The sequence below is a fragment of the Genypterus blacodes genome, unplaced genomic scaffold (genome assembly GCF_046128005.1).
Source record: "Genypterus blacodes isolate CSIRO-AG114 ecotype Tasmania unplaced genomic scaffold, CSIRO-AGI_Gbla_v1 ptg000037l_1, whole genome shotgun sequence".
In the NCBI taxonomy this organism is placed as follows: domain Eukaryota; kingdom Metazoa; phylum Chordata; class Actinopteri; order Ophidiiformes; family Ophidiidae; genus Genypterus; species Genypterus blacodes.
This window is the reverse complement of record NW_027466850.1, coordinates 3,157,294-3,170,254: the sequence shown is the minus strand read 5'-3', so window position 1 is coordinate 3,170,254 and position 12,961 is coordinate 3,157,294. Positions and strand designations below refer to the sequence as shown.

The window sequence follows — 12,961 nt, the reverse complement described above, 5'->3', positions numbered from 1 at the left end:
ATATTAATTAAAAGATGTGTATCTCGAATACAGATGTGTAACATACGTATTTAGTATGTACGGGCTACTACAAACTCCTTGGTGTGAAAGCCAATGAAATCAGTGGGAATGTTTGACAAGCGTGCAAATCGACCAATAGGAGAGCTGAAAACATGCTTGAAGGGGGCGGGACGTAAGATATCCTATGTCATCAAGTCGGTCTGCTTTGTTGTTCTGTTGGGACATAATTCGGGACAGATAACTTTAACTACATGGCAAACTGCACGGGTAGAATGTATATTAGATTTAGTTCCGTTTAACAGGATTAAAGTCCGATGTGGTTCGCAGGGGTGTCGGGTCCGTCTTGAGGAGAAGTACTGTGTTTTTGGACGTACTCGTACTCGCCAGTGAGCTAGCATTAGCACTAGCCACTTCGAGAGGGTGTACAGATTGGAGCGGAAGGAATTCCATCCACTGGGAAGGAGGAAAAATCTCTGCTGGGATGCCTCAAGCAAGTTGGGAAAACTGTATTTTACAGGTCTACCTGCAATTATGCAGCGATAATGCGAGAGCGCTTGTTCTTTTAACCGATATCAAATTGTAGGAACAGTTTGATAGTGGGTTTGTAACTGTTAAGGTGCCAGTTTAGCGAGTTAGCCTCGTAGCTACGTAGACACGAATAGGAAGACATTTAAAATGGCGGAGGATTGTCTCATTCCTCCGGCCCTCGTCTTCGTCCTGTTGAGTGTCAGCATCTGGGCAGTTGAGTCTTGTCCGGCCCCGTGCTCCTGTCCCAGCGGACCAGATGAGGTCCAAATACTGGACTGTAACAGAAAGAGGCTGTCCATGGCTCCTCTGGACCCGCCGGAGGGAACAACACAAATGTAGGTAGCGAACTCGTACAAACAAACCATTCTGCACTGACTCCCTGTTTAACCCTGAGATGAAACATAAAACATAAAGAATTACAATTTAGACGTGTTTGTCATTGCCCCCACTTATTGTACTTCACTTTATTTGTGTCTTTTAAACCAGTATGTGCAGGACATACTAGTGCTGGACTGTATTTGTAACATATATATGAGCTACGAAGACAACAGTAGAGGTGCTCACAAAACTGTAGACAAATATATATAATATTATATAACTACATAAAAGCAAATATTTCTGTATATATGTTTTCAAAAACCAATTGGAGTGGAGTTGTTGTGAGAAGCTTGCAATTGGAATGAAGTTGTGGCCCCTGAGTTACATTGCATCCTACTGTAGGTATCGAAATCTAAAAAAACAATGTAATTCTGTCCTAAATCAGTTCCTTATTCATGTATGATTCAACCAAATCCAAAGCATTTTGACCTCAGCTATTCATTATTAACGTTATTCCTTTTGGCTGTCAACAGTTCTACAATTTCAGTATTCAACACTGAACAAACATGTGAATTCCATGTTTTGACAGATGTAAACAGTGCTTCATCCGTTCATGTGTCCATTTCAGTCAAGTCAAATTCTGCAGACGATTTACTCTTAATGACATTGATGATAAAGTTATGTTGCCTTTTATTTCAGCACCTTGAATCATAACGAGTTGACCTCTCTTCCCTTCCTTGGAGACGTTTCCTCCAACATCACCTCTCTGTCACTGTAAGTGTGGCAATCCCTCGCTTTGTTGATGACTTTCCGCCACCTACACACACTGTGTCTGACTATACAAATCCTGCTGCTCATGTGTTTATGTTTAGTGTATTCTTCACATACAGATGATCGTACTGATTAGTGTCTTAATCATTCTCTTTCATGCTTATTTTATACAATTCAGAGTCCACAATCGGATCTCAGAGCTGTCGATGCTTCAGCTGCAGCCGTATGTTTCCTTGGAGACGCTGGACTTGACATCCAACTCCATCTCTGAGCTCAAAGTTGGATCCTTTCCGTCCATGCAGCTGAAATATCTGTGAGCAGACACATTTTCTTCAAGTTATTTTCAGTATTTTCCTCTTTTCTGACAAGAATCATTTACAGGAACAGTACAAACTAATTGCTGATCATGCCAGAGTAGACACAGGCTTTGGTCAGTGTTTTTTCTGGAATACTGTGAATACACACACGTGCATGTCAAGCAAACATTGTTCTTGGATTCAACGATAACGTCTCCACTCCTCCGTGTCTTAGGAATCTGAGTAACAACAAGATCAGCGTCCTTGAGCCTGGCTGCTTTGACAACATCTCCGCCTCCCTCCTGGTGCTGAAGCTGAACAGAAACAGATTAGTTTTGCTGCCAACCAAAGTCTTTAGGCTTCCACATCTTCAGTTCCTGTAAGTATTATATGATGATGATATTTTGGTCCAGAATAATTCATGAATACAGAATAAGAGGATATAATATTGGCTTTATTGCAGTGATTGCATGTATTTATCGTTAATCCAATTGCAGCTAGTACAAAGGCTTTTTATTAATGTAGAATACTTAAATGATCCCTAATCTCATTGTAGTGAAATGAAGCGTAACAAGATTAAGATCGTGGACAGCCTGACTTTCAAAGGGATGGAGGCACTGAAGTCTCTGAAGATGCAGAGGAACGGAATCACTAAGCTCATGGACGGAGCCTTTTTTGGACTCAACAACATAGAAGAACTGTGAGTACAGTGTCAATTCTTTTTAAGTGACAATGAATCATGGCGTCATTTTGAGTTCAGACCGGGTGATCGTTTGTTTTCAAGAGAAGATGATTAAATAGATGAGATAAGTTTGATATTTATTTTGGGAAAAATAATTGCTATATTGCGTAATAAATATAATCTATAGATTAGTCGACTAATCGAAAAAATAATCTATAGATTAATCGTTAAAAAAAGTCATCGTTAGGTGCAGCCGTAGCATAAAGCAGTAAAGTGTAGAATCTGTGAAGGCGAATTGAAAAAGACCGTACATAGAAACCCAGACACACACACTGTTCATTTGACAGCATTTGACATTGACAGTTTTCCCGTCTTTGTATTCCAGGGAGTTGGAGCACAACAACCTGACAGAGGTCAACAAAGGTTGGCTATACGGCCTGCGCATGCTGAGAGTGCTGCGGGTCAGCCAGAACGCCATCGGCATCATCCGACCAGACGCCTGGGAGTTCTGCCAAAAGCTGGAGGAGCTGTGAGTGTGCTCGCTTCACAGCTGAAACCCCCCCCCCCCCCCCCCTTCACTCTGCTCTTCCCTTCTCCAGACTTTCTTCCCTACAGCCCCAGGCATCAAAATGTTTTCTCTCTGTTATCCTACTGCAGTGTTTAAGTGTTGTCTTGCCTCTGGTGGATTTATACTTTAAGCGTTTATAAAAATATCCTTCTTTGGAATGTCATCGCTAATTGTCCCATTAAGTTAATTAGGAGACTTAGTTGGTGTTTGACGTAGTCCCTGATATCTGTTGTCTTCTTGTGCAGAGACCTGTCCTTCAATCATCTTACGAGGCTGGAGGAGACGGCTTTTGTGGGATTGAGCCTCCTGGAGAGCCTGAATCTGGGGGAGAACTCCATCAGCCACCTGGGAGAGGGAGTGTTCAGCAGCCTCTCAAGCCTGCGGACGCTGTAAGTGCCACATCGTTAGACAAAGAAATGGGCTTTTCTTATTTCATCCCAAAGAAGCGTTTAAACACGTAGTGCAGAACATGTAACCATCTCCTCATCTGTTCTTGGCTCTGTGCATTCTGACAAAGACTGAGGATGACAGTAGGTTTGTGTTTGATTCACTCTTCATGTGTAGATCTAGTCCTGTAGGAAACTAGCTCCCTTAGTATTCCCATAGTAGGTGGATGTTACTGAGATAAAAGTATTCATCGTGTGGATTTCATCTTTCTAAGGTAGTTCATGTTGTACCTGTGTCTGTGTGTGTGTGTGTGTGTGTGTGTGTGTGTGTGTGTGTGTGTGTGTGTGTGTGTAATAGGGGCTGGGCGGTGTGGCTTAGGAACAATATCTCAATATGTTTAGACTGTAGTTTAATTTGATGTCCATCACCTCAATAACCGAGACACATAAAGTATACAGGTAGAAATCAATCAATCTCCCAGCCCTGATATGTAGCAACCCATTGTCCCACTTCATAGACTCCTTTTTATCTTGTGTCCTTTGTCTTACTCTTCACTGTGGACATCATGGAGTCGTTTCTCCTTGGCCTATAGGAAAATCAAGCTTAGGGGCTTTTTCCAGTTAGAAGACGTGAGATGAATTATTGCTGCTGAACGTTTTTATGAATTTGCAATGTATGGAAAGTTGTTTCCTCTTGTCTCGGCTGTTGGGAAGCTTCGTCTGCACAGGTAGTACATTTTCCAGATATTCAGTTTCAGCCTCCACTTTTCAACTCACGAGGCCTCTTATACAGTGAGCTCATGTGCTCCCCTCATCAGAACAGCAGGGGAACCAGAACCCCACACACTCATAGTGACGACTCAGCGTGGCAGAGAACAGAAGATGTCCCGTCTGTATTTAGTGTCCTGAAATTCTGTGACTTTTTCTGTTTTTCAGAGATATCCGTAAAAATCAAATGTCTTGGGCCATTGAAGACTCCATTGGTTTGTTTGATGGAATGAAGAAGCTGAAAACACTGTGAGCACACACACACACACACATTACACCCATACATAGATAGTAATATGCACATCCATCTTAAATTATTATTATTATTATTATTATTACGATCATTTGGCAGACGCTTTTATCCAAAGCGACTTACATTACATTACCACCCTTTGCAGAGGGGGGAGCAATTGAGGGTTTGGTGCCTTGCTCAGGGGCACCTCGGCAGGGGCTCGAACCGGCGACCCTCCGGTTCCCAAGCGGAAGCACTACCCACTGAGCCACTGCCTCCTCCTAAATCTTGTCAACTAACTTTTTCAGTGAGAAGAACTCAAGCATTTATTGACATAGATCAGTTTTTACTTTACAGGCTGAACTTTAACGTCAATGTGAAGTTTCCTCGGTTCTAACTTCTACTGAGAGCGTCTCATACTGGCCTCACTCAAACCTGCACAAAGCCTCACACAGGGTTCTATAAACTCGTACCCAGGAGCAGATATTGTAGAATCCATTTTATTAACCATTATTGATATTTACGTTTCTTATTTTCCAGGATACTGCAGCAAAACAAAATCAAATCGATCACCAAGAAAGCATTTGAGGGCCTGGAGGAGCTGGAGCACGTGTAAGAGCTTCTGTTCTTCTGTACCAAACGATCTGTGGTTGTTAAATGATGAAAGATGTCAGACTGGCTGTTATTGCCACAGTGCTGATGTGGCCCTACACTTGTGTGCCTCTGATCACATCACATCATAGGTGTGTCTCATTTGCATCTCTCTCCGTCTCCTCGCAGGGACCTGAGCAAGAATGACATCATGTCCATACACCCTGAGGCCGTGTCACATATGAAGCTCAGAGTGTTGTGAGTATCTTCAATATGAGGGCTGAAGCCAAGACACTTAAGACGTGAGAGTGTGTTATGTGTGATTACATTAATCGATATTCGGTTTTATTTGTATGAAAGGTTTCAAAATGCAATATTTGGACACTTAAGCTTCCAAAAGAGTAAAAACCTTTGCCTTTGGAGGTTTTGATCGCTCCGTAAGTCCTCTATCTAGTTGGAAGGATAAAATGGAAACACATTTATATTAAACTGTGTTTTAGAACAGAGTGTTGGTTCTTGAAGCACTAATGACAAATCATTCAGTTTCCTGTCACGATGTCATTTCTTTAAACATGACAAAGTAAACTCTACACTTCAGTGACAGAACCTGGTGCTGGAGGCAGAGTGAGAGTCTTTAAATGTTTCTGTACACTGTGTGTTCTAACCGTTTGCTTAAGAAACCGGTTTTGAGAATCCACCCCGCATTACATAAGAGCCACCAGAATTCAGTTTCGTTACTGTGTTTCATTTATATTCTACCTTTAAATCAATCATCTCTGAAATGTCTGAAAGGAATTCTGAAAATGTGTTTCCATGCGGTGGCCTTGATTGATTCACACTGACAGTGATTTCCATCTCTCCGTCCGTCTCCATCCCTCCTCCTCCTCCTCCTCTCAGCATCCTGAACACCAGCAGCCTGCTGTGCGACTGCCACCTGCAGTGGTTGGGCCAGTGGTTGACCGACGGCCCTTTCCTGCAGTCTGTCTCCGCCGTCTGTGCGCATCCTGCCAGCCTGCTGGGTCACAACGTCCTGTCTGTCGGCCCAGAGCAGTTCGTTTGTGGTAAATCCAATTCACCTTTCTACTCTTCCTCCTCTTTTCTAGCTCTTAATGAGATTTTACAGCTGATTGAAGCGTCGTATCTTTCCACTTTCCACTTCCCTCTCTAGTAGACGAGCTTGTATACATGAATCATTGCTGCCAGAATGTTGAGTCACCACCTCTCTGTCCCACAGACGATTTCCCAAAGCCTCGGATCACGACTCACCCCGAGACCTACGTGGCGCTGCGGGGAAACAACGTCACTCTGAGCTGCGTGGCGTCCAGCAGCAGCGATTCGCCAATGAGCACGGCGTGGAGGAAGGACGGCGAGGTGCTGTACGACGCGGAGGTGCAGAACTACGCTCAGTACCAGGAGGGAGAGCTGATCTACACCACCGTGCTTCATCTCCTCAACGCCAACTTCACCGACGAGGGACGCTACCAGTGTGTCGTCTCCAATCACTTCGGCTCCAACTACTCCAACAGGGCCAAGCTCACTGTGAACGGTGAGGGCCGCTTTGTTTTGAAACGTACACGTGAACAGAATGATCGTTTGTGTGTTAGCAGTGTGTTAGTAGCAGCTGCTGAGTGAGCTCGGTCTCTGCTCCTCTGTCTCTCGTCTTCTTTCAGAGCTCCCCTCCTTTCTCAAGACGCCCATGGATTTGACGATCCGCACCGGGACCATGGCCCGGCTGGAGTGCGCCGCCGAAGGTCACCCGTCGCCCCAGATCGCTTGGCAGAAGGACGGCGGCACCGACTTCCCCGCCGCCAGAGAGCGCCGGATGCACGTGATGCCAGACGACGACATCTTCTTCATCGCTCACGTGAAGACGGAAGACATGGGAGTGTACAGCTGCACGGCTCAAAACGCAGCTGGCACCCTGTCGGCTAACGCCACCCTCACTGTGCTCGGTGAGTCACCTCGCTGATTAGCAGAGTGTGTGAGTGTGTTAGCCGTGTTTCACCAGCCGAGTCCCTTCAGCTGAGTCATTACGCTCTTGTTTCATGTCGCCTTCTTGTTAGGTTAACAAATGACAACGCAAATTAACATATTTATTTTGCTATCTTTACTCGCTGGAGCTTGATTTCTTATAATGAAGCTGCTAATGAGGCTCGAGTGCAGTGATGTCATCAAAGAGTTCAGTCAAGAGAATGAGCTAGAATGAAAGAAAGTAGCAAAGTTTGTGAAACATTTTAAAAGGTATGATATGAACACAAATCAACGACATCATCTTGTGTTCCAGAAACGCCGTCGTTCATGCGGCCGCTGGAGGACAGAACCGTGGCCCGGGGGGAAACGGCGGTTCTCCAGTGTATAGCCGGCGGCAGCCCGGCCCCGCGGCTGAACTGGACCAAAGACGACGGGCCTCTGGTTCTGACCGAGCGACACTTCTTCGCCGCCGCCAACCAGCTCCTCATCATCGTGGACGCGGGCCCCGCGGACGCCGGGAAGTACACGTGCATCATGTCCAACACGCTGGGCACCGAGCGAGGTCACGTCTACCTCAGCGTGTCGCCCTCGCCAAACTGCGACACCAACCCCGGCTACGACCAGGACGTCTGGACCACGGTGGGCATCGTGGTGATCGTGGTGGTCTGCTGCGTGGTGGGAACCTCTCTGGTCTGGGTCTTCGTCATCTACCACATGCGGCGGAAAAGCGAGGACTACAGCATCACCAACACGGGTGAGCGCAGAGCAGAGTGCACCTCGTCAGATCAGCCTGCAGGATCATCGCTCTCTCTGACGCCTCCCGCAGCAGGCAGAGAAGTTTGGCAACCGTGAAATGTGTCGACGCAGATGACGGCTCGTGTGCAGATAAAGGCCGTCTCACACAACCGAAGACTATTTAACAAAATGTGTCACTTGTGTTCCAGATGAGATGAACTTACCGGCAGACATCCCCAGCTACCTGTCCTCTCAGGGAACTCTGTCAGAGCCACAGGAAGGCTACAGCAACTCTGAGGCCGGCAGCCACCAGCAGCTGATGCCGCCGCTCTCCAACGGATACGCTCACAAGGGCACAGACGGTGCGTACGCTTCCCCTCGCTCTCCGTCATCCCCGTCTGCCGCGCTTTGATTTGTGAACGTGAACTCTTTGCTCAAACTGATTGGAGGTGTGAGCACCTGGAGAGGCCGCGGGTGAAATTATTTAATTTTTGTTTACTCTTCATCACTGCAGTAACACGAGTGGTGTTTTCACAGTGTGGTGATAATGATCTGTAATCAGCCGGAGTAAAGCAGGCAGACGATTAGACCGGCTCACGTCTGACTGGCTGCTTTTACAGCCAAGATTCAGTCTGATGTTCCATGAAACCCGCCTCTAATATTCAGCTGCAGAGTGTTAAGGAAGGTACACGGTGTAGCAAATGAATAGTGAGCTGTAATGTGATGTTGCTGTCTGAGGCGACGGCGTCTCTTGTGTCTCTTGTGTCTCTTGTGTCTCGTTGTTATTAGTTCACACGACTATAAACAAGCTGAAATAGATTTAAATTAATGAGACGCCATCCATCGTCCTCGTAAAGAAGCGTCTTGTTGAGTTTGAGGCAGTCTGCTGTTCAGAGTTAATTGGCCCGTGTTTTAATCGCAGGTGTGTGTTACGGAGACACGGGCAGCGAAGTGGAGGCGGACGGGAGCGGCGTCCTGCACTGCAGAGTCGGCTCTCTGTTCACCGGCCGCAGCAGCTTCCACCCGGGGGAGCCGAGGGACGGGCTGGCAGGAGGCTCAGCAGGTCAGCATCCAGAAGGATCTCTCTCTCCCTGTGTTTGTTTACTTGTGATCGTTCTTTGTGTGACGACGCTCTGAATCTGTTGTGTTAAACCCAAACCACCTCCTTATGTTCCTTTTACATCTCTTGCCACATCTACATTACACACGGATCCATCCGTACGTCATACATGTCATACACCTGCCTCACTCACTGATCGTACTGTGTTGCCACGGTAACTAATGCTCCACGGCCAGGCCGGTACAGAACAAGTGACGTCCGAAACATAGACGTGAATCATAAAGCATAGATTGTTCTCCTTATTATTCTCCTTGTTCTTCAGGTGAAGAGTCTGAAGTTCTTCTTGTTCTTCACTTCACCAGATCTCTTATAAGATCAGGTCTTAAAAGGCCAAATGCAGAATGACGTGCACACGGACACATAATGTCCCTGGATGGTAAAGGTCTTGACAGCTCACTATAAATACTCATCACACTCGGTAGAATGGAGCCAAGCTGTGTGAAAGGTGTGAAAGTCGTGAGCCTGAACATGAACGTGCAGGAGCGGTGACGTCATTGCTTTGTCCTCCCAGGCGGCGCAGGTCCTCTGGTCATCTGCTCCGACTGCTACGACAACGCCAACATCTACTCTCGCACGCGGGAGTACTGCCCTTATTCCTTCCTGGGCGAGGACGACCCTCTGGACAAGAGCCTGCCCGGGCTGAAGGAGAGCTTCGGCGGCGAGCGTTTGCAGCACGAGGACGCGGCGCTTCAGAGCCTCATCAGCAGCAGGAACTCCGTCTTTCTCACCTCCCATGACAAAAGGCTGAGCAACCACACGCCCCCGGAGCACTATGCTAACGGTGAGGAAGTCATATTTATTTTTTGGAAACCCGCAATAGACCTGTGAGAGCTGGAAGGATCGGTTGACGTTCAGTCAGTCATGACCAGAAAACGCTTTGGTGCTCAAATCAGAAAGAACAAATTACATGCTGAACTTTTCCAACAGTCCTGTGTGTGTGTGTGTGTGTGTGTGTGTGTGTGTGTGTGTGTGTGTGTGTGTGTGTGTGTGTGTGTGTGTGTGTGTGTGTGTGTGTGTGTGTGTGTGTGTGTGTGTGTGTGTGTGTGTGTGTGTGTGTGTGAATAGGAGTGTGTGTGTGTGTGTGTGTGTGAATAGGAGTGTGTGTGTGTGTGTGTGTGTGAATAGGAGTGTGTGTGTGTGTGAATAGGAGTGTGTGTGTGTGTATAGGAGTGTGTGTGTGAATAGGTGTGTGAGTGTGTGTGTGTGAATAGGTGTGTGTGTGTGTGTGAATAGGAGTGTGTGAGTCTCCCTCTAAGTGTTGATCTGTTGTCTCTGCAGATTCCCTGAGCCGGTCCCTGTGGGGTGAAGAGTCAGATCTGTCCCTGAAGCCCCAGCCCGGCTCCACCCAGCAGCCAGTGACTGTACGCGGGACTCCACCTCTGACTTCCACCGCAGATGGATCAGAGGACAGGAGTGGAGCCGAGGTGGAGCGCCTTCCCGGCCAATGCACACAGCAGCACACAAGTGCCTCCGCTTGGACTAACTCGTCGGAGCACCCTGCTCCCACATAGGTCCTCATATTCCTCGCCCACATTCTGCCTCAGACTCTTTTTTGCAGCGCCGCCCTCCGCCCACTACCTCCAGAGAAACTCCTCACATTCTGCCAAAGATGCTCTCTTGTATGTTTACATTCCCCCTTTCACTCAAGAGGACATGCTCACCTGTTCTCCGCTACGAAAAAGACCGGAGGCTCAGGCCGGACTCGATGAAACCACGTCCTCTTCACACACACACCTCCATCCGTACCTGCTGGCCCCGCCTCCTCCATGAATGTATGCTTCAAAGAGCCTGGTTGGACGCGGCCATTAGGAGGAGAAGAAGACGTTCTCTCCTCCATCTCTGCCTCTGTGGGGCTTCAAGTCGGTGTCATTGCTTCACACTGGCGGTTTTGACGGATCATTCCTGGTACACACACACACACACACACACACACACACACACAGACACACACACACACACACACACACACACACACACTTCCATGACTTTGGTTGAATCGGTGACTCATCTCCCCCTCTGAGCCGGACTAAACGGGGTCTAAACGGGGGACAAACGCCGTCCCCTGACCAGCAGGTTCAGCTTGTTAATATAGAGAAGAAGAAGAAGCTTGAATGCCTCTGCCCCACATTCCCACAGTCCCTCGTCCCTCTCATCCCTCTCATCCCGCCTGACTGGAGACTTGAGACTCCAGAGACAGTGACACCAGAGCGTGGTGTATATTATAACTCCATATGAATATAAACTATATCATCTTTGTCTGATCTCATTTCTCGCCCTGTTGTCTAAGTCCGTTACTTTATGGGTTCATAACACAGACCGGTTTGAGGGAAGAGAGCGTTAGAATGTTTGCACACGTGACAATCATCGTTTAGCTGGCTTCTTTCTAAGGGTTCTCTTTTAGAACAAAGCGTTGTCAGTAACCTGGTTCAGGTTCTGGCTCTGGTTCTGTATAGACATTATGCACTGATTTGCTGTTTCATATCATATAGGCACTTAATTTAATGCTGGACTCCCTCATTGGACAGTGACGCCCCCTACAGGACGCTGCTGTCGGGTACGAGCATCACACTCCCCCCCTCCCTCCCCCCCCCCGCCCCACTAAACGCCACGACTCCTCCGCAGGAATCGATTAGACATCGACTTTCCCTCGGGACTGTGAACAATGAGAATGTATTGTAATATTTTATAACATGTATGTATTTGTACATAAGACTAATACCCGACTCCATTCTGTCCTATTGTTCCATTTGCAGAGGTTTGAGTGTGAAGCAGCGGTGACTTTAATTCCTCTAAAGCCTTTTTCTGTCCCAACATGACGCTGAGATTCCTTCACCATGGTACTGATCTCTTTAAAAATGTCTTATTGGCCTCAGATATCTTTACCGCTACAATCTGATGATTTGTTGATGTTTGTTGGGTCTATTTATAGCAAAGTGTTCCTCACCTTCCTTCACCTTACTTCTACATTCATGTGTTGTGGATCCAGAGGTCTCGTCACGTTTTCCTTCGCCCCTCCTTCACTAAACATGGTACGGACCGTTCTGGCCGTTTAGGTTAGTTCACTAAGAATCAATAACGCACCGTCTGATGAGTTGTGGTTACTTTATGTTTACGATGACTCGGGACTGAGGAGGTATACTTGTTTTAGTAGCACACCTCTGCTCAGCGGTGTGTGTGTGTGTGTGTGTGTGTGTACCTGCATGTGACTCTTGCACTCCTCCTTTGTTTTGGGGGAAAAACTCATTCAACAAACTCGATTCAAAACGTTCTTTGAGTGTTTCTCTGCCTTCGAGTTCTGAATTAGCACATTCCAAGGTCGTGCCTCTGCAGTTGGTATCGGCTATAAAAGGCGGGATTGGGATTGTTCAACCGTTAGCCACGACTAAATCACCTTGAGTCTGTATTCTGACGCACACTCCGCTTTCCTTTGTGTTTGGCTTTTGTCGTCGTTGGCCAAGTTCAAGTTCTTGCACCGAATCCAAGCTGTTTAGAAATTACAATAAGAATCTACGGTGTTGAAGTGAATTCAATGTTCCTCACCCAGACAGCTTCATAATATCAGTTATTAAAGTTTGATCCTGTAAACGTCCTTCTAAGATGAAACCAAAGTTCAGCACTAGACGCTGTGGCAAAGTCATAATGCTGCTTTTTTTTTTTTTTAACTGTTGAAGTTCAGCATTTTGTTATTGTTGTTTTCCTGTAAAGCATGTCTAAAGAGCATTTTGTTGCATAGCTGTTACTACATACATTAAACATGAATTCTCATAATTTGGTTTGAATAATTATTTTGCTCCTCTTAGGTATAATAAAAATAAAATTAAAGGTATTATCAATTTTAATTCAAGAGGCTTGATGAAGAAGAAATAAAAAGGCTCGTACATCATTCATCTGAAGTTAACACAGCTGCCTAATAAAGAACAGTCAAGGTGTCATCAGTACTGACATGAAAAGAAAACCCTGTCTTTCACGGCGAGAAAGAAATTCAACCAAATCCT

At 46.5% G+C, this 12,961-nt stretch overlaps 1 protein-coding gene across 2 annotated transcripts; it reads left to right on the top strand.

The window, feature by feature from the left end:
- Positions 1-40: 40 nt before the first annotated feature.
- lrig2 (leucine-rich repeats and immunoglobulin-like domains 2) lies at positions 41-12,734 on the top strand. Of its 2 annotated transcripts, XR_012961749.1 has the most exons (19): positions 41-863; positions 1,546-1,620; positions 1,796-1,930; positions 2,149-2,292; positions 2,470-2,613; positions 2,981-3,124; positions 3,409-3,552; positions 4,486-4,566; positions 5,090-5,161; positions 5,330-5,398; positions 6,038-6,201; positions 6,375-6,686; positions 6,811-7,092; positions 7,425-7,865; positions 8,056-8,208; positions 8,769-8,909; positions 9,478-9,747; positions 10,245-10,871; positions 10,910-12,734. XR_012961749.1 is itself a non-coding variant. In XM_076147269.1 (18 exons), the coding sequence occupies exons 1-18, from the start codon at positions 676-678 to the stop codon at positions 10,475-10,477; spliced, it is 3,192 nt and encodes a 1,063-aa protein (XP_076003384.1). In that variant the 5' UTR covers positions 41-675; the 3' UTR covers positions 10,478-12,734. The 2 variants fall into 2 exon arrangements, 1 of the variants encoding a protein (XP_076003384.1); XM_076147269.1 differs by having other exon boundaries at positions 10,245-12,734.
- The last annotated feature ends 227 nt before the right edge of the window (positions 12,735-12,961 follow it).

Bases quoted from the DNA above. Each gene is read 5' to 3' on its own strand.
- lrig2 (XM_076147269.1), top strand. From the start codon at position 676: ATGGCGGAGGATTGTCTCATTCCTCCGGCCCTCGTCTTCGTCCTGTTG. The intron at 3,553-4,485 runs GTAAGTGCCACA...TCTGTTTTTCAG, and splicing joins CTCTCAAGCCTGCGGACGCT to AGATATCCGTAAAAATCAAA. The intron at 8,209-8,768 runs GTGCGTACGCTT...TTTTAATCGCAG, and splicing joins CGCTCACAAGGGCACAGACG to GTGTGTGTTACGGAGACACG.